General features: G+C 33.6%; 1 protein-coding gene across 1 annotated transcript in view; it reads left to right on the top strand.

Annotated features, from left to right (window-relative positions):
• TRRAP (transformation/transcription domain associated protein) overlaps positions 1-23639 on the top strand; it is a 137914-nt gene extending 114275 nt beyond the window's left edge. Inside the window, 9 exon segments of the mRNA XM_052000683.1 lie at positions 13-103; positions 1495-1694; positions 2964-3225; positions 10958-11183; positions 12086-12303; positions 15476-15660; positions 18408-18611; positions 18706-18900; positions 22340-23639. Coding sequence (XP_051856643.1) covers positions 13-103; positions 1495-1694; positions 2964-3225; positions 10958-11183; positions 12086-12303; positions 15476-15660; positions 18408-18611; positions 18706-18900; positions 22340-22624 — 1866 coding nt within the window. The 3' untranslated portion in view covers positions 22625-23639.
• The last annotated feature ends 4090 nt before the right edge of the window (positions 23640-27729 follow it).

The raw sequence follows: 27729 nt of genomic DNA, 5'->3' as shown, positions 1-27729 counted from the left end.
TTTTTTTAATAGGTTGGAAGAGTATATCCTCAAGCTGTCTATTTTCCTATAAGGACTCTATATTTGACATTGAAAATTGAGCAGCGAGAACGTTACAAAAGTGGTGAGTTTTTTGTTATTAATGGGAAAACATTGGCAAGAATTGAGAAGTATGAAAAGATGTGAAAGAAGTATCAAATGTTCTTTAATCTTTCTGTCTATTGAACTTGGCACTTGATTTTATCTTTCTCTTAATTTTGTAATTTTTCCTTTTTATTAAGATTGTGAGCCTCCTTGAGGGCAGAGACTGTTACTTGCCTTTCTTTGTGTGCCCACAACTGTCTCTGCATATAGGAACTTAATAAATACCTTTTGCTTTAAGTTGACCTGAAAAGTGCATAAAGAAAACTTCTCATTCAGAATTAAAATTTTGTTTAACTTAATGTTACACAGGCTTGATTTGTGTGTTGATAATATTAAAATAAATAATTGTCATTAGCTAGAAAATTGTCTTTTGAAGTTTGTTCTCAGTTTTGGTGAATATGGCCAATCGGAAATGTTGATCATTTGTAGTAGTAATGTAATGTAGTAAATCATTATTAGAATCATATTGCCAAAGTAGACTCTAGCATTGTTGGATCCACTGGTAACTGTGGCAGTACACAAAGCAGATGATAAATGTTAAATATATGTTTCTATTTCAGGAAAATTACAAAAGGAGAATCCTTATAAATGTTATTATTTACAAAGACAAGTAAAGTAATTTTTAAGATTTGCTATTTTTGTGTTTTAAGATCAAAGATCTGGAAAAACAAGCACTATGGGCTCACTATTTCCAGAGTTATGCAAGTTTTATCTTTTTTATACAATGGTTACTTACCTAGAGCTTTCTTAGATACTGTATGTATTTCAGTCTTGTTTATAGATTATTTTTAGGTTCTTGGGGAATTAATTGAAAGTGATATATCATGATCTATATGCAGCATAAAATAAGAATAATGTCACCTTCCCTTCCACTTGCTATTTCTGTCAGTCAGCAGCTTACATGGTGCCATTCTACTGCCTCATTTTACTTGATCATCACAGCCACATTGTGAGGGAGGAAGGGCATAGCCTGCCTCTGAGGGAACTTGTGCTCAGAAGATCCTCTTGCTGGTTTACAGACAAGGAGGCTGAGTTTGAAAGTAGAGGAATCAAGTCCAGATTCTGACTTTGCCACTTGGTACCTGTGTGACCTCAGACAAGTCTCCCCCTTTGGAGTACTCACTCATTTGCAAAATGGGATGATTGGTTCTGGATGAATTCCTAAGGTATCTTCCAGCTCTGAACCTGTGATTCTGCAGCCCTGGGAGTATGGTTATTCTCCTGACTCTTAGCCTAGTGATCTTCACATCACACCATTTTGGTGGCTTTGATAATTCCTCTAGAGAATTTTAAAAACTGAGTCTAGCTTTCACGTCAATGGAACATCACATTGAGTTTTATAATTTACGTGGGTTTTTTGTGTATTCTCAGATTCTGGACAGCAGCAACCAAGTTCAGTAGGCAATCAGTCCCATTCTGCATCAGATCCTGGACCAATTAGAGCCACAGCCCCAATGTGGCGCTGCAGCAGAATTATGCACATGCAGAGGGAATTGCATCCAACTCTTCTGTCTTCTCTGGAAGGCATTGTTGATCAGATGGTCTGGTTCAGAGAAAATTGGCATGAAGAGGTATTTAGAAATTATATATATTGGTGTAACTTGCATGTATATTAATTGATGTCTACTCTATAGAATTAATTGGTTGTTTTATAAATTATGGTTCCATATAATAAAAATGGACTTTGTAAATGCTTTATGGACTGGCACACTTTTATTAAGAATCTTAGAAAAATAATTTTCAGCTTTTGAGAAACCTTCTTTGAAAGGTTTGATGGTTTTTTCTGTGAGCTAAATTGCTTCTTATTTGGAACTAATGAGTTAATAAAGTAGCTAATGAGTTAATAGAATGTAAGCTTCCCAAGGGGCAAAGACAACTTGGTGTTGTTTAATTATAAGTGAAAGTCTATGCAATTAGTTTTTCCTAGTCTTCCTTTATCTTCATACTTTACCTTTGAAATCACTCCTACTTGAATCTGTGTGTTTCTTGTTTGTATATAGTTATTTTCATGTTTTATCTTCCCATTAGACTGAGTTTCTTGAGAACAAAGAATGCTTTTTTTCCTTGTCCAGCCTAATATAGTGCCTGACATATAATAGATACTTAATAAATGCTATTTGATAGACTGTTTTATATCCCCTATGCCAGCCAAAGTGTTTTGCATATAATAAGTGTTTGATAAATATTTACTGAATTAAAATTAAGTACTCTCAAGTAGATACATTAATGGAAGACATGTTTCATAGATAATCTCAGATACACATACATACACACACACACACACATATCTTGTGTTCTCTAATTTCTGGCTGCTAGTTTACATTCATAATTTATATTAATCCAATATTAACATTTATTTTTATTTAAAAAAATTTTTTTAACCATTTATCATATGGGTAGTAGAAGGAAAGTTACTGCAAGTGTATGCTGAACAGTAAAAAGAAAACCAGTTGAAGAAAGGTTATTTTTTTGTAGGTAATCTATTGAATTGGTGACACAGTTCTGTCAGCTTAGTGTAAATAATAAGCCCCCTACAGTGGCTGAATTTTTTGACTTTGTACCACATATTTGATTGGAGTGGGACCAATTGCCATATTTTATTATATCATAATTTTGGAATAGCATGAATTTGAATATATCTTAGATCACCAAGAGTTTTTTAGACTGTATTCTAGATTTCTAAGTTGAATTTAATTAATTCTAGATTTAATAACAAGTTGTATTTCCATATTGTGTTAATTTATATAAACTCAGAGCTAGGTACTGATGTTCCCTATATAAATGTTTGTTGATTGAAAGAGCTCCTTATTATAATATGTCTTTCTTCTTTTTTCCTTTAGGTTCTCAGACAGCTTCAGCAGGGCCTGGCAAAATGTTATTCAGTAGCTTTTGAGAAAAGTGGAGCAGTTTCGGATGCCAAAATCACACCGCACACTCTTAATTTTGTAAAGAAGTTGGTCAGCACCTTTGGAGTTGGCCTGGAAAATGTGTCTAATGTCTCTACCATGTTTTCCAGTGCTGCCTCTGAGTCTTTGGCTAGACGAGCACAAGCAACAGCACAGGATCCTGTCTTTCAGAAATTGAAAGGACAGTTCACAACAGGTGAGTACACAAATGTCCACATTCACATTTTTCTATTTCCTTTGGAAAAAGGAAAAAAGAAAATAAGTCATAAAGATAAGTAGGTCAAATCTTAAACACTAACTTAGGATTTATAATGTAATATAATATAACATAGTAATATAAATAAAAGTTGTAAATTGAATAAGATATGAAAAAGAGTGATAATGTGATTTTTTTTTTTTCCCCTTCAATGATTACATTTACTCATTCTTGGACCCTTGAGTTGATTTATTTTTTCTTTCCCCTAGTTAAAAAAAAACTTATTTTGTGTATCTAGTTGTGTCTTTACATTGTTTCAGATTTCTGGTCCTTGCTTAAATGAATCCCAGAATAGATTGCTATTTAAATGACTTCTAGTTAGTTTCCAAATTTATTGGATGTTGTTAAGATTATTCTTCTGGCCTCTGGCCCTTGGTTTGTTCATTTCAGCATTTAGGAATATTTTATCTATGACTTTTGCAAAAACTGGTCACGGCTATGATCCTCAAATCTTACATTTTTCTCTTGTCCTACCATAAACACTGAGAGCTATTATGATTATATTTAATGAAATAGTAAACAAGGAAATAGTAAAATTTGTTGTGCTTCCTGATCACTTTTATTTATTTTGCTGAGGCAGTTGGGGTTAAGTGATTTGCCCAGGGTCACTTTTTGATTACTTTTAAAACTATAGGGAATTAGAAAACAGTAAGTATGTGAATTGATACTGCATTTTAAATAAAATAACCCTGCTATATTCAAAGTGCTGTGACTAATAATTCAAGGATAAAGTCAGACCCTGGCTCTATTGATAATAAAACTCTCAATAACAAAATCTAAAAATTGATGTAATTAATTAATAATAATTTTAAAGTCCTGCTGTCTAGAAACTCATGTTCTATTAGATAACATATATGTAGAATAATACATATCATGCACCTTATAGTTTTACATACACATATTTTGTATATGTATAATGCAAGGTAATTTAAGTAGGAAGGAACTTGAAATTGAAGGAGGAAGTAGGAAAGTTTTCTTGTAGAAAACTTTCTTGTATTTGAGCTAAGCTTTGAATGAAACTAAAGATTCCAAGAAGCAAAGGTAAAAGGAGGACATTCTAGATTTCAGGGTAGGTTGGATGTTGTCCTTTGTTCTTGAAGAGGACTAAAGTGATATCACTATGTTAGAATCAAGTTTCAATGCGTCCGATTCTGACTAATCAGAGCATTATAAGCTTGGAATACTTTGTCACCGATCAGATACGTATGATTCCTATCAACACTGGGGTGAACTCTAACTGCCCACCTCACATTTTGGAGGGGCTGTATTAGTTCTGCTTTGCTCATAGAGCCCAGTGCCTTCTCTGGGGAGGGTACTCCATGCTGGTCTCCTACACCATGTAGTCAATTCTAAAGTTCTTAGAGACTTGAGGATATCCTTGTACCACTTTTCTGATCATATTGTGAGTGCCTGCCCACTGTGAAGTTCTCCATAAAGTTTTTGGCAAGTCTTTGCAAAGGCACAGAGAAAGAAGATGGAATATTATGCAGCAAGCAGACCTGTTTTGCTAAGCCAGAGTACACAAAGGGGAGTAATCTATAATAAGACCAGAAAGTTTTGGAACCAGATTATGAAGTACTTGACATGTCAGACAAAAGATTTTGTATTTAACTCTGGAGGAAATAGGAGCTGTTGAAATTTATTCAGTCAGGCATTGGCGTACAGCTCTGTAGAGAATAAGTTGGGGAAGACACTTGTGGCAAAAAGATTAAGTGACTATTTATTGTAGGCTCTCTAGGAGAGAGATGATAAAAGTGAATTTTTCTGGAGGCCTTGTAAATAAAATGATGATAGAGCAGGCAAGGCCTGGCATCTTAGGGAATACCTGATGTAAGAGATCCAGGATGACTCCGCAGATAAAACCTGGGTGCCTGGAAGGAGAGTGGTGCCATTTGGAAATAAGGGCATAGGGTATTTTTATTGATAACTCGTTTTCCTTTGCATACAGAGATTCTTTTGCATAATTCATTTTTTAAACCATATGATTTTGACTACCTGGGGAAATCATCAAATGATACTGAGTTGATTTTTGTACTCAAGTTTTATTTCTCTAGCTAAGGGTCAGGGTGTAGGGAATTAGAAAGATGAACATGATTATGAACAATGGCCTTGTGAAGGAAGCAGAAAATGAACTGTGTTATTTTAGTACCAGTCTCCTCATGTTTGCCTGCTCTCTTTTTCCTTCCAGTATCTTTGATGAAAAGGAGACTACATTTGAACAGATCTAGTGAATATCTTTATAGCAATCATACCTTAGGAACAAAGTGAAGAATTGTTCTTTACTTTTGGTAAAAAGTTCTGATGATTTTGTGAGATCCTTCATTGCAGGTCTTAATAAAAGCCAGATAAAGAATTATTTAAACTATCATTTCAAAGTTGTTCTAAGAAAATTAATTTAAAATTTTTTTTCAATCCAACCAGTTCAAATGACTACAGTTGGTTTCTATTCTTTTTTTTTTTTCTTTTTTTTTTTTCTTTTTTATTTTATTATTATTTTTATTTATTTTTTGTTTCTATTCTAATAAAATATTAGAAACATAGTAGAAATTTAGTTCCTCTTTCTCTTTAATAAACACTAGAGGAGCACATACACCAACTAACCTGTGACTAATAATAGCAAGTATAATTTTAAGAGTTATATTTTAATATCTTAGATATGAATCTAATCTTTTGTCATTTAAACATACTAGAAGATTTATTTAGTAAACTACTCCAAAACTAAGTTCCCTATTATTGCCTTCGTCATTTAAGCTCATGATAGAGGTGTCAGCTCCTCCTTCACACTCTCATTCCCCCACTGTCCAATTTGTTGCCAAGTTTTTCTCTAGATACTGCCACCATTTTGGTATGGACTCTCCTCATCTCACACTCCATCTACTTATTTTAATTGCCTTTTAATTGACTTCCCTACCTCAGTTCTCTTTCTTCTCCAGTCACTCTTCCCTTCAGCTAAACCAGTCTTGCTGTGTAAAAATGTGTATTTCATTCACTTTGAGTCCATCACTGACTCCTCAGTCATAGCCTTATTCATCATTAGTGTTCTGCAACATGATTGTTGTATTGTTCTGATTCTGCGCACTTCACTCTGCAGCAGTTTGTTTCTATCTTCCAGAGTTTATCTGAAACCGTTCATTTCATCATTTCAAGGTACAATAGTGTTCCACTACATTCACATAATATGATTTATTCTATTTTCCAGTTGGTAATTTCTAGTTCTTTACTGCTACAAAAAGAATAGATATAAATCTTTTTGTATATATGAGTTTGTTTCCCATTTCTTTTGATCTCTGTGGTATAAGTGTAGTAGTGTTATCTCTATGTCAAAGAGCATGCAGAGTTTATTAACTTTTGAGGCATAGTTAGTTTCTAGAATGGTTGGACCATACCTCTATTAGCATTGCATTAATATGTTTGTTTTTTTTGCAGTCCCTTTAGCTTTTGCCATTTTCCTTTTTGTCCATTTTAGCAATATGAGAGGTTGTCTCAGGTTGTCTTTAATTTGCATTTCTCTAATTATTAGTGGATTTTTTCCCATATGGCTGGATCTCTTGAATTTCTCATGAAACGATTTCTTTATATTCATTGATCATTTGCCAAGTAGGCAATTATTATTATTCTTGTAAATTTGAATCAGTTCCTTGTAATCTTGAAAATATAAGATCTTTGTCAGAAAAATTCACTGCAAATTTTTTTTTCTAAATTAAATGTTAACATTCATCCTGTACACTTTTGTCTAAACTTAATTCTTTTCTTTCTTATTGAAGAAAATCTACCTTTTCCTTCTTTTTTCATTTCCTCTTTGCTCAGAAAGAAAAAGAAAAACCCTAAAGTTTGAGAGGTGACTAAGAAGACTTATCTGATCTCAGCTACAGGATCTGTCCCTGGTTAAACAGGATAAAAATTCTGGGGCTATCAAAACCCTTAAGTCCGGTTTCCACAGCTCTGCTTTCCGATTGTGTTTGAAGTGAATTCTCTACACATCATCATATATGACCATAGGACTCCATTCTAGAGCCAAATGTAATAGAGTACTGTTCAAGTGTTTTTTATTAAAATGTTAGCTAAATAACACCTTACTGCTTTTTTTTCCCCCATGAGAGACAGTTTTGGTTCTTACTAGAATCAGATCCTTGATGTTGTGAGATATTTTGTAATGGGCTTTTATTGTGTAATTTTAAAATTATAACTTATAAAAATTATAAAATGCACAGTGCATATAAGAATTTTATAAAGTGTGAGCATGACCGGAGGCCAGAACTGGTTTTTGTGCTAGGCTTCTTTGAGGAAACAAAAAACACTCAGTTTTAGCAGTTTTTAAAGAAAGACAGAGTTAAACAAATTGACCTGTATGTATATGGGGAGGGGGAGGGAGTAGAGGAGAAAGGGATGGATTGTACCCTCGTCCCCTTATCTTGTAAGTGTACTTCATTCCTACTTTTGTCAATACATTTAATCTCAATCCACATTCATTTATGTTTGATGAGAAGCCATACTATCATTTTTTCCCTTGACCTAAATGAAAGACTTGTATATTTTGTTAATTTAAATCATAATGGCTTTTTTTTTAAACTGTAGTATGTGTTAGATTTTACATTGTGATAAAATTAGTTTGATAACTCTTGATAGATAATTTTCTTTATAACATTAAAAAAAAATTTGCCTGTCTCCTGGTGGATAAAGAGCAGAGATACAAAAACAGGTCAGTATGTATGCCATGGCTTATGCATGCTAAATAGGAAATCCATTGTTGCATTATTTTATGGATGAATCTCTATGATCTTTCAAATGTTTTATGACATTTTCATGCTATTTATATTACTCTCACTCCATTATAAATAAGAGATCTTGAAATCTGAGCCTTAGAGTGCCATCAGTAGATAATTTGCATTAATTTTCATGTTCTATTTTAAAAGGTTTTATTGTAAATTCAATAATCATCAACAAAAATAGATTTAAAAAAAAGAGAAATCTTAACCCAGATCTCTTCAACATAGCAAAACCAAGTCAACTTTTTAAAAAAGCAAAGGAAAAAAATTGTTTTCTACTACTCTAACCTCCTTTTTGATCTTCCCTAAACCCCCTTATTTCTCCACTCCTTTTTCTCCTCCTCCTTCTCATTCTTTTTTTCTTTCTTCCCTCCTTCCCCCTTCCTCCCTTTCCCTCCCTCCCCCTCCCTCCCTCCCTCTTTCCCTCTCCCTCTCTCTCTCTCTCCCTCTCTCTCTCTCTCTCTCTCTCTCTCTCTCTCTCTCTCTCTCTCTCTCTCTCTTCAGTTAGGGTTAAGTGACTTGCCCAGGGTCACACAGCTAAGAAGTGTTAATTGTCTGAAAGCAGATTTGAACTTAGGTCCTCCTGACTTCAGGGCTTGCGCTCTATTCACTGCGTCACCTAGCTGCCCCTTTTTCCTTTTTTATAGTTCTTTTAATTTTGTTCAATATCTCATATATCTTTCTTTATTTCCTTGTATACATCATAATTATTATTTTTACAGCCCTATTATATTCCATTGCATTCATATGCCTTTTTCATCATTCATTATTAAACAGAGCTTGTTTGCAATTTTTTACTTTTTTAATTAAAGCAGCAATAGATGTATTTTATAGATAGGCATCCTTTTTTTTTTTTCATCATTTTCTGATGTTTTAGGTAGTCTTTCACAATTTAGTCATTGGGTTCAAAAATTTGTGTTGATTGTTTTGGTATTTTCTAGAATGCTATCAATCAGCAGTCCCAGGAACAGCATATTAGAGTGTGTTAAACCCCAGTCTTACCAATATTATCCTTTTAAAAAAAAATTACCATCATAAATTTTGCCCTTTTTGTGAATATACTTGGTATCTTCAAGTTGCTTTATAATTTGCATTTCTTTAGACTATTGAGGAACTTCCATATAATCATTTTCTATTGTTATTTATAGTACATATTTTTTCTTTCGTAAATTACCTGTTCAGGTCCTTTTGATCGTAGTTCCATTGTTCACTTTGTTATCAGTCTTATATTCTCCTATTACTTATAGATCTTGGATATAGATCTTTCATTTGAGAGGTCTGGGAAGAGAATACTTGTGATTCATCAGTGTTAGGAAGTCAAGAGTTTAGACATACCTTTTATCAATGCAGAACATTAACCTGAATGTAACTTAAAATCTGAGAGTTTAATTGCCAGGAATACCAGAAAGTTAATGGACTTGCTTATGATGATGAAGCTAATGTGTGTGAAAATTAGATTTAAAACCAGTTCTTTCTCCTGTGTCTAACCTCTATCCATTAAGGTATATATGCTTCTCAGTCTTCAAGGAGTATTGCAAATATTTTTACCTTTTCTTTTTCTTTTAATTTTAGAGATATTTTATGTCTAAATCATATCATATATTTGGTGTTTTGCAGTAATAGGCCCTCTTTCCTACTGTTTCCTTTTCATAATTCTTGGTATTAATGTATGTCTATTTTTCTGTATGAATTTTGTTATAATTTTCTGAGGTTGAAGTCTTGCCTTTGACATAACAGAAGAGTTATGAATCTGTAACCATGGGCTAAAAAAAAAAAAAAAAAAAGAAAGCTAGACAGCTTTCTTAAAGGTAGTTATTACAGAGAATGTGCTGCTCTGAATCAGTAGGGGAAGTTTTTACTGGAAGCTCCTTGTACCAATAAGCACATGTCTCTTTCTCCCACTCCCCAGCCTCCAAGTCTATGGAAATACCTATAGGTTTTAAGTTAGTATATTTATTAAGTTTTTAAGTTGGTTTGAGAAACAGCGAATTTACAACATTCACTCTATGAAAAAGTGATATCCTTTGATTTATTTCAGTTCTTTAATTTGAAATATTTTTAAAGTTTTCTTTTTGTAGATTTACTGTGTGTCTTGATAGATTAATGCCCAGATATTTGATGCAGTTTTTGAGAATTATTGAGAATGTCAGTTTTTTTTTTTAAATCAGTCTTTTTTGATTCTTGGTGACCAAATGCAATTGCTTTTTGTCGGTTTTATATCCTACTTTATAGAGTTGCTGGAACCATTTATTGTTATTTACTGTCTTGTATTTTCTAGGTCTACAGTTGTCATTTACAAATAGAAATATTTTAACTTCTCTGTCGATTTGCCTTATTGTTCTTGATAAGATTTATAAAGTCAGTCAATGAGCATTTATTACCTGCCTAATATGTATTATAAAACTATTAAATAGGAGTTATGAGTGTGCTCACTCCGTTGATATTTTTTATATAGGCATTCTTAGGTTTATCCATTGCTTGTATTAGTTTATAGTTTGAAACATGTCTTCATCATAGTATACAAATAAGTGTTTTCTTATCAAATCTGATGTCATAAGCTATAATTTTTCTATTTTATTTTAAATATTAAATTTACAACTTTTTTTTGTTAAGAAAGATTTAAACTTTTTTTTTTTTTCAGGAGGCTGGCCATCGCTTTGCCACTTGACGATTGTATAATGTTGTATTAATACTTTGATTCCTCTGGCTCTCACTTTTTCTTGATTTTTTTTAAATAGCAGAGGGTTAGTTTAGATGATCTCTTAAGGTCTCAATTTGAAATTTCTCTGATCCTAAGACCTTCTAGGTAGTGACTTACTAATTCCTTCCTTTTAGAAACAAGCACTAGCTTCATTCTTTCATAGAAAATTTAAATTGTTTTTTTATCATGTCATTTATTTTTGAAGATTTTGACTTCAGTGTTCCAGGATCAATGAAGCTTCACAATCTAATCTCCAAATTGAAAAAATGGATCAAAATACTGGAGGCTAAAACCAAGCAGCTTCCCAAGTTCTTTCTCATAGAAGAAAAGTGTCGTTTTCTAAGTAATTTCTCTGCACAAACTGCTGAAGTAGAAATCCCTGGAGAGTTCTTAATGCCAAAGCCAACACATTACTATATCAAAATTGCAAGGTAAGGCTAGGTGGAAAATTACTGAGATGGTTCTTCACTTTCATATGTTGCATCTGATTTTAAATGTGATAATGGTTTTGAGGAGTCTTTACTAATCCACTGTTATCTACTAAATTCACTTTCTTCCCTTTCCATTTGCTCAAGATATTTTGATTATCTTATTATCCCTGCCTTTCATTTTCCATTCCTCTCCATACTTTTTCTGTATTGAACTGTTTTGGGAATGGTTGGGAAGAATGTGGAAGAAGAAAAATGTTCTGGCCCCCTAACCCATCCTGTCCATCGTAGCTAATATGAAGGCTATAATCTCAAGCAGACTTTATTTCTTATTAGCAGGATTTAACCACAGCCCATACTCTACTCTCCTAATTGCTTTCTAACCAGGAAATTCTATCTTTGGAAACTATTCCAGACAGATCTCATGATTCTCTTTTACCCTGATCTAAAGTATTTAGGCCATTCCTCACTCAGATACAATTGTTGCCACAGCTGAACCCCTTCAGTTTAGGATTAATCAGAGAATACCTAGTCATTGGCATTGCTAACTGTCCTAAAATAATCCTGCTTTTTTACTTGATCTTTTTATTACTAATGCTGTGGCAGCTTATTAGTGGACAACTTTTCTCAATGGTAGTTAAGTTGAACTGGAAGAAGCCAAAAATGGTTTACTGCTGGAGATCTTTTTTTCTATCAAGATTACCTTTCCAAGAACCAGAGAATCTTACATGCTTCTTACTCCTATACTTCTTTCTCCTATCCCATTAGTTTTTATCCTTAGACCTCAAAATTTATTGACTTTTTCATGGTGTAAAAGCTCTAAATCCTGTTTTGTCTTCAGTGAAGAAGAAATAAAAACCAGAATAGGGAAGTTAATATGCATTTTGTTTCTTTTCCTTTGGTAGATTTATGCCCCGGGTAGAGATAGTACAGAAGCACAACACTGCTGCCAGAAGACTCTATATCCGTGGGCATAATGGGAAGATTTACCCCTACCTGGTCATGAATGACGCTTGTTTGACAGAGTCTCGAAGAGAAGAGCGGGTTTTACAACTTCTTCGCCTTTTGAATCCCTGTTTAGAGAAGAGAAAAGAAACCACAAAAAGGCATTTGTTTTTCACAGGTATTGAGTTAAAGGGGTCCCAAAATAACTTATTGCTTATGCTTGTTTTTGTGAGTTTTATGATAGCAATTGTAATTTATCTGAATAAAGTGTATTCAGATGAATGCCACCTACTTAAGTAAAGTGGAATAACTTTTTCTTCCAAAAAATATGTCCTTAAAATAGACTTGTATATTTAGTGAAACTGTTCAAGTCTTGAAAATGTTGATTAAATTGTACTTTTACTGCTCTATCTTAACTCTCTGATTCAATTACATTTATAAAATGAAGGCGTTAGCTGATTTCTAGGACTCTTCCTGTACTATAATTTTTTATTTTTAAAGAGATGTATTATTTACAAAACAACTGAAATGACTACTTTATCATTATGACATTAAATATTATGAATTGCCATTTCTGCTTCATGGAATTTAAGCTTGGGTTCCTGGGGTGAAATTCAAAACCAAGCCTGGAAGAAGCATGTAAAAGAAAATTTGATTTGGCCAAGAGTGATCATGATAAGCCTCTGATAATAGACTTATCTATTCTAACAATAAAGCTAGCTAAGAACAGAGTTTTCCAGCAATAAATTACCACTAGATGGTGATATGTAGATAGATGACTGGCTAGATAGATAGATTGATTATGTATAATTACATTATGTATATTATAATTGCTACAGCAAGCACGAAACAGACAAAAAATCCAGAAAATTATTCTAAATCTTTTGTGGCTCTCTTTTACCTTTACAATAATGATAGCCAGGTTTTGGGAATGAGGGCTGAAAGCATCTGTCTATAAACATTTATTTCTGGTAAGTACTCTGAATTTGAGTTCCCTCTCCAAAAACCAGTCGATTGACATGTTGGAGCAACTGAATCTGTGTTTTGTTTTTTTGTTTTTTTTTAGCAACTGAATCTTGACAATATTGGCATATAATATAAATTCAGTCAGGAAGAATAGATATTGCAGTAAAATGGAAAGGCTCACAAGGACAGGGGGCTTACCCAGATTGGATTTTATTTGTACTCTAAATAGAAATTAGGCTTCCCAGGATCCCATTAGGTCTCACTCACATTAGAAGGATGTGCTTTTAGGAGCAAATCTCATCAAGTGGAAGAAGTTCCAAAAAGATAGAAACTAAAAAGAAGAGAGGAAAAAAAACAAATAGAAAAAGAATAGAGCCTTTTCTCCCTAATCACTTGGTAGAGCCTCTCAAATGATCCTACTGTTGTGGATCTGTTTTTTTTTTTTTAAATCTGAATATGAACTATTTATTGAAAAAAAAAACTTATGCCTAGACATAATGGTTAAAAAATTTGAGAAGCCTTTATGGATGGAAAAATAGTTATTAGACACATTCAGATTTCAACAAGTCATAAAGTTCATTGAGGAGCATATATATATATATATACCTGTTTTTCTTCCAAATACTGAAATTAAAGCCATTTTTTCCCTAGTCTCATCTTAAAATTTGACTAGCCTGCTTCAGCTTGAAATTTCCTCTTACAATTAGAAATTGACACTGCTCAGATTCAATCTAGAATAAGAAATTACTTTAAAACTTGGAGATCAAAAGTAATTTTCAGCTTTCTCTCATTGAAAATTTAACCATAATAATTAGTGATAAATATTTATGGAACATAACTTTTTAACATTTTTTAGATATTAATAAAAGTGGACAGTGTAATACTTTATAGTTAAGAAAATAATTAATGTAAATATATAATAAATCCAGAATTAACCTGTTCATTTTCTTTATGGAAGCATTTATCAATAGCATCAAATTCAGGGGCCCAAGTTTACCTTTCAGAGTATTTTTGAAACTTTTAAGATCTGTATTAGGATAGCCACAAAAAAGCCATTGGAGAAATCTGATAGTATGTATTAATTGCACTGTCTTAACTAATTTAAGTGTCTTAGTTCATTAGGATCTATACTGACATAATTGCATATCAGACTTAACACAAGGATAAGCATAAAAATGGGCTAGGTCTAAACCAAAGGGGGAAAAAACAGGTTTGACAATAGTTGCTGATTTCCCAGAATACTAGTAGCTATTTCTGTAATTACTCTAACTTGGTATTACAACACATATGCTGAACTTAAATTTGTGTTCTTCTCTTTGTAAGATTTCCTTCCCTGTTGTTTTATTAATTATAGAAGTCAATAAACATTGTATGTGCAGAGTATTATCATCCTTAGTTCCATTGAAGCAAAAGATGGTTAAACTGAGAATAATGGGACGCACTCACTTCATTAAAAATATTTCTTCATTGCTGTAAACTATATTTTTTACTTAATAAATCAGTTCTCCAAATATTAGAATTTAAATTGGAAAAAACATGAATAATTACTAATATATTTAGTTGAATTATCATATACTGTAAATCATAGACTCTTAGAAGTGATGGGGCCTTAATGATCCTTCTTATAGAGAAGAACTTCTCCCAGCTCATACTGTTGATTAGTGGTAGAAACTGAAATTGGAGACCAGCTCTTTTATTTCCAGTCTCATGCTCTTTTCCAGTCCCCTAAGTTCTTTAGTTGATGTAAATAACATTAACTACTAGGAGAAAATTAAGAATGTACTTAGTTCAGGGAAATCAAATCAGATTACCTTCAGAAGAATTTCAGCTTATTTTGAAACTGAAGCAAATACAGAATTTAAATTGCTTTGTACTGTAGGAAATCAGCACAGTGTCTAGATATGTTGCATTTAGAGCCATTTTCTAAACTTAAATGGAAACAGTCTTCCATAAAGGTTGGTTTTTTTTTTTTCCTTCATCAGGATTTGTAGCATTTTTTATGTGTATATGGTAATTATGACTCATTGGATTTTTTTCCCAATTTATTTTAAGAACAACAGTCTTTCATTTTCAAAATCTTTGTTTTTTTCTTCCCTTAGGATGAAATAGATTTTAAAGATATTACAAATACATATGCCTATAAACTAATTTTAGTTGTGTTCTGAAAATAAATTATTCTTTTGGGGGTATGTGGGACCACTTAAAAAAACACAAATATTGACATAATGATGAAAATCTGGGCTTGGGACCATATCTCATTCCAAGATATTTTGAATCTTGCTATAAAGATTACTACTCTTTTTAATATGTATCTAGCCATAAAATCCACATCCTGCATATTAATGAAGTTTCTCTTCTATTTATTTCTTCCTTTTTACCACTAGTTCCTCGAGTTGTGGCAGTCTCTCCACAGATGCGTCTTGTTGAAGACAATCCCTCTTCTCTTTCTCTTGTTGAGATATACAAACAACGTTGTGCCAAGAAGGGCATTGAGCATGATAACCCCATTTCTCGTTACTACGACAGACTGGCAACCGTGCAGGCACGGGGGACTCAAGCCAGTCACCAGGTATTGAAGCTGTGATTAATAGTACACTCATTTCTTGAGGACTCCATATGCTACTTCTGCACTTTCTGTGCCATATTTAATGTGCTGATTGCAAGTGTGTTTTTTTTTTTTTTTTTTCTACATTAAAAATAGCTACTTTTCTTTAAGGGGCGAGCTCTAAAATTTGAGGTAAATTTATTGGATTATTAATTGTTAGAATTTAAGACTGCTGATGTTGGTGAGGTTACTTTTGAGTTGTAATCACACTAACCTGATTATAAACCTGAAAGACCCAAATTTTTAGAACTTATTATATTATTGAACTCGTGCAATTTATGTTATTTCACTTCTCTCTCCACAGCCAGTAGGGGCTTGTCTTATAGTTGAAAGCATTTGAAATGCCCCTCTCTTTTACTGGGTACAGAGTGGATAGGTGTTCCTTCATAAGAATTACTTACTCTTGTCAAATCTACAAACTTGTGCTTTCTATCTGCTTATAAATCTTTCTTATCTGCCCCCTTTTTGTTTTCTTTATGGTATGATTTTTTAAACTATATTTTTTATATTCATTCATTTATTTATTTATTTATTTATATTTGTTTATATACATTTTTATTTAATTTAATTATAATTAAAATTATGATGTTTTAAGAAGTAATCTGAGTTGGACCATACTGATCTTTAGCTTTCTTACTTCTCTTCTACCTCTAATATTTTGAGTTACTGGTCTTTTATGATCTTTGAAGTGTTTGTGTTGACTTTTCTCCTCTATCTTTGGGTTTTTTTCTTTAATTGCTTGTAATTGCTACATTGTTATCAGGAAGGTATGTCAATATCTCTGAAATAATCAAAAAATGATAATTTCCAAGGCTTTTTTTTTTTTTTTTTTTTTGTATAGTAAATATATGTCCAAAGCATCAGAGAACTTGAAGGAGATTATCTGGTCCCTTGTCTTTCTTCAGTTTTGTGAAGAAGGTTTAAATTGTTGAAAATGGATGGTTTTATTTTCATTCCTGAGTTTTGTCACCTCATCACTTCTAACAGTCACTGCCTCATCATGGGAATGACAAAGGAAACTTTGAGCTTTGAAAGCTTATTTTCAAAATATTCATCCCACATTTCTTCTGGCTTGTGGACCTGATTTGAGATGCTCAGAGTAGAGGTTTGGGTGTTTGGTACTTTTCATGATTACTCTAATCTTTGATAAAGTAGAAACTAGGAATTTTATGAAGAAATAAATATTTATAGGTAAACACCACACATTTTGTCAGCTTACTTAAATGGCAAACTATTAAAGGTTTAAGACATCCATTGTTAATGCTTTCCATAGCTAAGGATGAAGAGGAAAGTGGGAATAATGAAGGTGGAGTTTAAATGTTAGCTTTTACCATTGTGTTGTATCTGTTAACTAATGGTTTTTTGTTCTCATGTGTTGTTCTCTTTAGTTGTGGTGGTCCTATGTTAGTAGTTAAAAGCTACTAATCTCTATTTTCTCTATTTCTGCTTTCTTCCTATTTTATAGATAAATAAGCAAAGAATGATTGTTCCAAGATCACAGAGTGAGACATGTAGCATGATTCCTGATTGCCTAATATCTATGTTCACATGGTACTGCAGTAGATGCTACAGTCTATAGAAATAACTTTCTTTGGTCTCAATTCTTTAGGAACTGAAATTGGTCTAGTAGGAAGTATCAAATGTGGCAAATTTATTTCATTAGAGTAATTTCATGGAAATTATATCTGGTCATTGATAGTATATAATCATGGATTTATAAAGAATCTGCTAGTTCTCTCAATCATGTTTCTGTTCAGTGAAAAATAGAAAGCTATATTTGATATGTTCTATCAGCATCTTATTTTGCTTTATTCCAGTTGAATAAAAGTAGCATGAGTTTTTATTTTCTGAATTTGTGGTAGATCAAAAATTTTTGTAGTATTAAAATATAAGATGAAGTGTTATATAACATTTACTTCTGTTTTGTGAAGGGATCCTTTAGGTTATGAAATTTGTCTTTAACAGTCTTGCAATTGAAGTAGTGTCATTGCTATGTAGCTTTTCCTACAAAGAGAAATTCTGACTTTGTTCTTATTTCCAATTAATTAGTTTGGTATATGTTAAAATAACTGAGTATCATAGTATCTTTCAGATGTTTCCTCAGTTACCTGGGAAGAACTGTATCACACATTCTGCAATTAGTGTTTTCACCAAAGCACTTAAACTCTTCGAATGCTTATAGAGAAAGAAACTGAATAATTTTGTGTCTGTCAGTGTTCAATGTGATAATTTGGAATTTATATTCATTTGTTCATGGAAATCACTGAATTGTGTTAACAAACAGAGAGTTACAATATAAGGATTTTTCTTTTGAAGATATAATAGTTAAGTAATCTCTTAGTGAATCAGATAAAGAATAAGAGAATGTAGTCTGCCAGAACATCCTTAAGGCTGGAAAGAGCATTAATAACTTCCTTCTTTTCTTAGAGAAAATTGACTGATATGTCTGCTGTTCCAGGATCTCCAGGCATTTGTAGTATTGCTTTTCTCTGGTACTTCCTGCCTGGAGACAGTGGATCATCATGGAGACAATAATGGATCTTAAAAAATAAAAATATAATTTCTAAAACATTCTTATTTAACTCTTTTGGAAGAGGATTTCCAATTGAATTTAAGAAGAATAAAAAAGATCATTAACTCATCAATTTTAGATTGTTATTTATAAATTGATCCAAAATAGTGTGGATTTTATATCATTTCCTTTAATTTAGGTTCTTCGTGATATTCTCAAGGAAGTTCAAAGTAACATGGTGCCTAGAAGCATGCTAAGAGAATGGGCTTTGCACACATTTCCCAATGCCACTGATTACTGGACCTTTCGAAAGATGTTCACAATCCAGCTAGCACTAATTGGTTTTGCAGAATTTGTATTTCATTTGAATAGACTCAATCCAGAGATGTTACAGATTGCACAGGTAATTAGATGCAAATGAAACTTAAGCTAATGCTGTATTTAACGAAATGATTCTTCTAAAAATTTTAATAAAATGATCTCATTCTGAAATTTAGGACACTGGCAAACTTAACGTTGCCTATTTTCGATTTGATATTAATGATGCTACTGGAGATCTGGATGCTAATCGTCCTGTACCATTCCGCCTCACACCTAATATTTCAGAATTCTTGACCACAATTGGGGTCTCTGGTCCATTAACTGCTTCTATGATTGCTGTGGCTCGGTGTTTTGCACAACCAAATTTTAAGGTAAGTAACATTGTGGATATTATAATTTATTTAAACAGTGTTGCTTAAGGGAAACTTCTTGCTGCCTGAAACTAACATTTGAATAAAAGAAAATATAGAATTTCAGTTTTTTAAAGTTAGCTTTTATTTTTCAGTAGAAATTTTTATGTAGAAAAGGAATTCTATTTATGGAATATATATATATATATATATTCCATATAGAGAGAGAGAAAAGGAGAGGGAAGGAAAGAGAGAAAAATATATATGTCAAGTATTATATATGGGCATAGAGTCCCAACTTACCAACCTAGAACTTTGACTTTTCTCAGCTTTCCCTACCATGGTATCATTCTTCGTGTGTGTGTGTGTGTGTGTGTATACATATACATATATTTATATTTATTTATTTATATATATGTATTTATGTAAAAAGAAACTTTTAAGAATTTACCTGATGCAAGAATGTTAGTTACTACATTGAAGAATACATTTTAAAAATAGAAACCTAAAAAATTACTCAATAACACTGGATAATTTGTCCCTCAGCTATGCTTATTATTCATTTATGCTCCACTCCCCATTCTAAAAATCTATCAAATTTGAAAAGGAAATGGAAATAGTATTGAAGTACACTTTACTGCAGGATTTTGTAATAAACATCTAATTAACTTTGGGATGAAGGGGGCATAAATATTTTCCTGTGCTTTAAGGAAACAATAAAATAAAAGGTTAAAAATAAGTGTTCTTTTGGCAATCTTCACTTTCAGGTGGATGATTTTTTCAAAATTTTAATTTCTAAGATTAAAATTAAAAGTTGATTAATGACATAATTTCGGCAAATATCCAGAAAAGACAAAGGTAAAGACATAAAGGAAGGAACCTTGGAAAGCAAGAACATTTATTTCTCTGAGACAGAGGGAGAAAATGGGCAAAAACATATTTTGTAGTGGAAAGAAAGGAGTTCTCATTAGAGATTGCCATCTTCTCAGTAAAGTAGGTTTTGATATAATCTGCAGAGAGTGAAAAAGTTGGGGGAAGAGATTAGAATGAAGATGGAATTAGATGGCAGGAGTTTGAGGAATTGAATGGTGCACTGAAAAGAACATTGGCCAGTCCAGTCAGAGAGCGAGGCTCAAATCCTGCTTCTGATGCTTATTGTCGAAGTAAATCATTTATTAACCAATTTGAGCCTCAGTTTCCTCATTTGTAAAAGGAAGGATTTGGATTTGATGGCCTCCAAAGTCCCTGAGATGGTTTGCACTAGCTTCTGTAGGAAGTAACGATAAGAGGAATCTCACTATAGCCAAATGAAAGGATTGAGTGCCAGGCAGCAGTCAAGTGAGAGATAATCTGGGAGTACGTATTAAGTTTTTATGTGGATATAGTGTGAAAGATCCAAGGGGATGAATGATTCTAAAGTGTTATTGAAATTATAATTTAAATAACTGATATGTATAAATAAGGAATTTCATTCCCTATTTATAATTCAAAACAGCCTAATGAATTGATGGAGTCGGAAAATAGGAATTAGCTTTAGAAACTAGAGAGTCCATGGAGGGTCAAAACCACTTTTGTCAGGAATGAAACAATATATATATTTTTGAAATGGAAAAGGATATAGAAAAATTTACTCAAAAAAGAAGGAATTTAAAAGGATAATAGGAGAATAAAGAGGAGTGAAATAAATTTAGGGTAAGATTAGGGCTAATCTGAAGTATGAAGACTTAAGTTATTTTACATTGGAAAACTATTATTGATGAATTAAATGCTAGGTAATGAGCATACAAAGAAAAGCAAAATAAGTCTTTGCTTCTGGGGAGCTTCTATTCTAACTTAAGAGGCAATATGCAGATGAGGTACATATGAGTTATGTAGAGAATATATTTGTGCTGTATATATCATGTAAGATAAGAAAATTGAAGGTATTCTCAGAGGGGGAGGCATCAGCAGCTGGGAGAGCCTCCTGAAGAAGATGGGACTAAATCTGATTCTTTCAGGAAGCCAGAGAAACTAAAGGCAAGGGGAGCAGAGGGAGGGCTTTTGAGGAATGGAGGACAGCCAGCCCTTGTAGCCACATCAGAAAGGATTTATATGAAGGGAAGTAAAGTGTAAGAATATGGGAGAATGAGGAAAGGGCCAAGTTATGAGGGATTTAAACACATGCATCAGTAGTGAAGCAGATGGAAATGTTTATATTTAATCCCCTGGAGCCATCCCCTGGAGTTCATTGAAGAGAGGACTGATGTGGTTAAACCAGTTCTTTAACAAAATCACCTTGGGAACTTAGTGGGGAGAGGTTTGAAACCCAGAGGCTGAATAAAAGGCAATTTCAATTATATTAGGCAAGAGAGAGTGATGCAGGGCTGAAGTAGGGAAACAGGTGAAAAAAAGGATTAAGGGCATATAAAATAGAACTATTAAGGTAGAAATGACAGAATTTGGCAACTCATTGGATAGGTGAGACTAAATTTGCATGCCTTAATGATTGGGAAAGATGCTGCTACTCTTGACAGTAAAGTAACAAGAGAGTTTCAGGGGAGAGATGAGTTGTATTTTGTACAAGCTAAATTTTGATATCCACAGGACAATCAATTTATCCAAAAGGTAACTGGTGACATGAAGATATAGCTCAGAAAAGAAATGAGGACTAGGAATCTAGGGTTGCATAGATGTGGTAATTGAATCCATAGAAGCCAGAGAGATCAAGTCAGTTAATATTAATGGGGGCGAGGAGGGAAGAGGGGAAAGGCCCAAAACAGCCTTGTGGGAGACTAGCAGTTAGAATTTGCAAAGAAATGATCAAATGGGTAGAAGGAGAACAAGGAGAAGTTTATTTAATCTTATGCACACATAATCCTGCAAGTCTAATGAGATAGCTCTGAGCACTACTAACAATTATATAATGTAGAAGTGCACATGTTTGTGCTGTTGCTTTTGTTTCTTAAGATATAATTGAAAATGCTGCAGTTAACTTTGTGGAGGCAGCTAGACAATCCTTTAAACAAGATAGTAATAGCTTGTTCTATTGTGGCACTTAAAAGTTCACAAAACACTTTTCTTTAAAAATAACCCTGCAAAGTAAGTAGTGCAAGTATTAATGTTCCCATTTTACAGCTTAGGAAAGTCCAACTTAGAAAGACTGAATGAAAGTAGTAAGTAGCAGCAGCAGGACCAAAACCCATGTCTTCCAATTCCCAAATCAATGCGTTTTCCTCCTCCAACTCCATCCTGCTGGGGAAAATAAGTGGCTCTAGAAGAGGAAATTGTTTATTTCTACTAAGGAGTAGTAAGGTTGTGAGTCATCATTTTTTGTGCCACCCAATGCCAGGGTATAGAGACTGTAAAGAGGACTCTGAATGTCAGCATGCATTTGACCGTGATTGAGTTAGAAAGTCACAGTCCTGGAGAGGTTCTTTCAGCCAAAGACACAATTAGTCAGAGCTCTCTTTCTTCACTGTAGGTTGATGGCATTCTGAAAACAGTGCTTCGGGATGAAATTATTGCTTGGCACAAGAAGACACAAGAGGACACCTCCTCTCCGCTCTCTGCAGCGGGGCAGCCTGAGAATATGGATAGCCAGCAGCTGGTTTCCCTGGTGCAGAAAGCTGTGACTGCTATCATGACTCGACTCCATAATCTTGCTCAGTTTGAAGGAGGAGAGAGCAAAGTCAACACCCTTGTCGCAGCTGCAAATAGTCTGGATAATCTGTGCCGCATGGATCCCGCCTGGCATCCCTGGCTGTAATTGGAAATGTCAGCAGCTGTTTGGCTGCTTGCACTATGAGCCCATGCATTGTTTTAGGAGGAAAAATGTGAAGAGGTCTTTTTAGACTGGCTTACCTGTCGCTAACTTTTTAATTTCTTTCCCTGGTTAGTTTCAAATCATGTTTACAGAAGTCCTGTGGTTTACTGGGTTTCGATTTATTCCCTAAAATAGTCATGTGCAAAAGAAGTGATTTATTATGCAGAGATGGCTTTTAAAACTTTCTCTTAAGAGTTGGGATGGGATGGGCAGGGGAGGGTCAGCAAGTTATATTTAGATGAATTTAGTTTTAGAGATTTTGCTCTCAATAATGGCTAGACAATTAGAAATGGCAGATCTTATATCTACTGTAAACATTTTAATACCTTTTAAGAAACCAGAATTCTTCACATCTGAATTTCCCTTGTGAAATTGTTTTCCTTCCGTTGTACGAATGTACAGTTTGAACTGTTGATTCAGTACTGTCAAATATTAACCCTTTCAGAACTACCCTCACCACCTTACAGGACTGTATTGGTTTGTACAGATGTTTGTAACAAGTGTATAGAAAAAAAACCCTCTTTTGTTAAAGAACCATAAAATTATGAACAAAGTGTGCTGGCTTTTCTCTGAGCACAAGTTTATGTACAGTGAAAGCATAACCAGTTTTGGAAATCTAGCTTAGTGTTTGACATTATGTATAAACAGGGCTTTATAATACTATAGGGAAAATGCCATCCCTTCAGACATTATGTATTTGAATGTAATTGATAGAAAGGATGGTAGAAGTTCTAAAATGAACCTCCTGGTTGTATTGGGTGAATTTTAAGACACTTCTAGACTTCTCTTGTTAGAATTGCTTCTAAAAAAGCAATATTTCTTTTTAACTTAAAAACAAGTTTTAAGTTTACTTGAGTCTTTTATGTTGTTAGCATTTTTATAAATCTGCAGTGTTGAGAATGTTCTATCTAAATTTGTACAGAGTGAATTTTTTCAGAATAAATATTTTGTAAAATGATTTGTGGAATCTACTAAATGTTTAAGATTTAAACTATGGGTTTCATAAAATCAGGCAGCAATCACTAAACATTAGCCATCTCCTGTATGCCAGGCACTATGTTAAGTGATGGTGATATGAAAAGAGAGATACAAGACAGTTCCTGTCCTCAGCGAACTCACAATCTAATGGGGAGAAACAAGAAAACAAATACATGTGAACAAGATATAGATATATGTACATATAGAGTAAATAGGAAATAATTAGAAGGAAGGTACAAGTATTAAGATGGGATTTTGTTGAAGTTTAAAGGAAACCAGGAGACAGAAATGAGGAGAGGGAACTTTTTTTTTTTTTTTTTTTTTTGCTGAGGCAATTGGGTTTAAGTGACTTGGCCAGGGTCACATAGCTAGGAAGTGTTAAGTATCTGAGATCAGATTTGAGATCAGTTCCTCCTGACCTTAGGGCGGTGCTCTATCCACTACACCAACTAGCTGCCCCGAAAGGGAACATTTCAAATAAGGGATACAATAAGAGAAAGTTCCCAGAATTCAGAAGTGGACTGTCTTTTTTTTGGTGGAACTTTGAGAAACCCAGTTTCATCTGTAATCCTTCCCCTACTAGCCCCCAGACCTTGGTAGCGTGGCACAAAGGGACCTGCCAGTTTGTCTGCTGAGATCCACTCACCAGTGTTTTTGATGCCATTGTATTCTCCCCTGGCACATCCCATCCTCTTGCCCTCCCCTCACTGTTTTGTTTATCTCCCACACATCCCTACCAACATATTGCTGCAGTATCACTTAGCCGTAGAAGGAACTAGCTCAGGGCTGGATCAAGAAGTTTGTGATAAGAGGAATTAAGGGTAAGGGAAAAGAAAACTGGAAGGAGGGGGCAGGAAATTCCTCACTATACCATACTGTCTTTTGCTCCCATTATTTAATCTCTACATTGAAATTTTCTATGAAAGAAGCTGAAACCATTTCCTACTGCCAAATTTGTGCCTGGTATATCAGTACGTGGTTGATAATAGACACTTTACTTTGGTATCTTAAAATTGTTGGTTCTATAGGGAGGAAGGATACATTGTTATTGCAGTTTTTTTCTTAATAAAATAACAAAGAACCCCCCAAAACCTTGTAATATAATATTTAACAATGTAGTATTAGCATTAGTTTGGAAAGACAGCAGCCATGTATTTGAAATTATACATAAGGTAAGATGATGGCATCTAGTTGGTATTAGTGCCCTAAAATATTAGTGAGTCAAGGATCATTGTTAACTTGAGTGTTTTTTGGAGTAATGGTTTACCAAGTTGAATAAAGTCTTAGCAGTAAAAGGCACTTCATTTAAACTTTTAGCAAAGAAGTGGCAGTTAGGCATCTTGAACCAGTTCTGAGTTGTTACTCTGTGTGTGTGTATGTGTGTGTGTAATTACACACATACATATATACATTTGTACATACACACATGTGCAATAATGTATAAAAATGTTTTTACAATACTATGGCCATTCACTTTTAATATATATCTTTATCATATCTTTATTTAGCCAAACTTAAGTCAAAATTATTCTGGTTAGTAATTAAATTAGTTTCAGTGAGTACTTATTATGTACCTACAGATGGATGGTATGGAAAGATACTAAATTGTAAACAGAGCCAATCTTGAAGCAGGGAGGATAGGGATTCAATTTCCACCTGTGTCACACAATGATTGGTAATTCCTGGGCAGGCCACTTCAACCTGTGTTCTAGACAGCTTTTATAAGACCGTAAGTGGGAGAGAAGGTTCTAATCTCCATTGATAGAAAGGATTTTTCCACCAGGGAGCGCCCTGTATTAATGAAATCAAAATCCATTTCTTATCCTCTGCATATGTCGTGCTGTGCTAAAAATGGATACAAAAATAAAGAATTAAGCAAATCCAAGCTTTTAAGAAGACTATTCTACTGTAGGGGATAGTCTGTGTAACAAATTAGTAAAGACAGAAGGGAAAAAAATATGCAAATTGCTTTAGGAAAATTTGAATTTTGAAAAGGAAGAATTTTTTTTCTTTTTTAATTAGGCAAGGTAGATAGGAATAAAAAACATCATGGTACTTGAACTTAGCTTTGAAGGGAAGGTAAAAATAGGTAGAATTGAATCTTTAAGTAGTAAAATTGCATCGACAACACAATTTGTAATTATTGTTTGTATTTAGTACACTATTAAGTTTACTTGGATATTCAGTTAATGTCTTGATGATAATTATGTTTGTGTAAGTGATTCATAGGCAAATATTGGAAATGCTAGTCATATTGTCATTAAGACTCTGGAATCTGAGGAATGGGATTTGATGATTGGCCTTATTCAACTAGGTTAACATTAACAGGGAATTGTAAACCTCTGGGTCATGTGACCAATAAGATGGATGACTACTTGTTTTCTCCAAAACTTACAAATTATATACAAGAAGTAAAGTGAGCAGCTATCTTCACAGTTTTAATGAATTAACTTCATGATTTAAAAGCAGAGAAGGCCAATTTCTAATCCCTGAACATGTTTCATCTGTAATCCTTCCCCTACTAGCCCCCAGACCTTGGTAGAGTGGCACAAAGGGCCAGCTTGTCTGCTGAGATCCACTCACCAGTGATTTTGATGCCATTGTATTCTCCCCCGGCACATCCCATCCTCTTGCCCTCCCCTCACTGTTTTGTTTATCTCCCACACATCCCTACCAACATATTGCTGCAGTATCACTTAGCTGTAGAAGGAACTAGCTCAGGGCTGGTGATAACTGTCTGGGACCCATTCTATCCCCTCAGAAATCACGTGTAATAGTGATTGAGACTGCTCAAAGGACAAATCAACAGGGAAGATCCTAAAGTGGAAGATTATCAGTGGGACACATAAATGATTTCAAACATCTTAAAAATTGAGGACAATGCAAATTTAACCAATACCCAATAAGAACAAAATCCTAGTAGAGTTTCCCCCCCCCCAAAAAAAAATAACCGTGAATGCGTTATTCAAGAAAAAAAATAGTAATGATGAAAGTAGAAAGTGTATCCTGCAACGGCAACACAAATTATGATGTGTTATTATTATTATCAACCCCATTTTTACAGTTGTGGAAATTGAGGCAGATTAATTTAAAAGAGGTAGACAATAAAAAGAGCTTTGAAGCCTTCCTACAACAATTGAATAAAAGGGAGGAACAGAATATTTGCTTTGCATACATCCTAGCAATAAACAAGAAAACCTAAATAATAAATCAGGGGAAAAAAGGAAAAAATAAGAAAAATATTAATATGATTTTCAAAAATTAACAACAGAGGGACCATTACAAGATTTCTCCCTTAAAAATATGCAAGGAGATGAAAGAAGATGAAAAAAAATGAACTTAAATAAAAGTGATGACAGAAACAGGCTAGAAACACTTTTACAACACTGTATAGATGAATCACTGGTTTATGTGAGACTAAAGGGCATAAAAGAGGGAAGAAAGAGAGAAGATAGAGGGCAATCTGTGATGTATCTTAATCAGATGACTGGTAAACAATAAAAGGAAAAGTCTTAGAATTTATAGAGTAGAGCTCTGGGAGAATGATGAAGCGGTAAAGGCTGGGATTGAAATAAGGATAAAAAATTTCAACTCAGTAGTGGATTTTCTGTAATAGGAGATGCAGACATAAAATGCATATAATCTCTTGTGATTTGGTGCTCTGAGAGATCTCTGAGATAGCGTTTTGTCTTTAAGTACAGCATCCTCCTTTAGAAGAAGGGGAATCAAAAGTTTTTGGGAACAATCAACATCCAGAAGGGTGGGAGGGCATGAACTCGAAGAGTAAATTTCTTGGCAAATGGAAAACAAAATGATTCTGAGATGGGCAGGGACAGAAACAAGCCTCACAATCAGGAAAATGGAGAATCTCTACTATGGGGCAATATTTCAATACTCTTGTCTTATGCAGGAACTTAAGTCCACAAGGAACAGAAATCAAAGATTAATAAATATAAGGATCATGAATAAAAGAATAAAATATAAAATACACCAGAAGGGAAGAGAATAAGAATGGAAAGAAATGTTTTTTAGAAAAAAAGCACAGAATTATAGAACTTAAGAAGAGAAGT

This window comes from Antechinus flavipes, chromosome 1, assembly GCF_016432865.1.
Source record: "Antechinus flavipes isolate AdamAnt ecotype Samford, QLD, Australia chromosome 1, AdamAnt_v2, whole genome shotgun sequence".
Lineage (NCBI taxonomy): Eukaryota > Metazoa > Chordata > Mammalia > Dasyuromorphia > Dasyuridae > Antechinus > Antechinus flavipes.
This window is presented reverse-complemented; position numbering and strand designations above follow the sequence as displayed.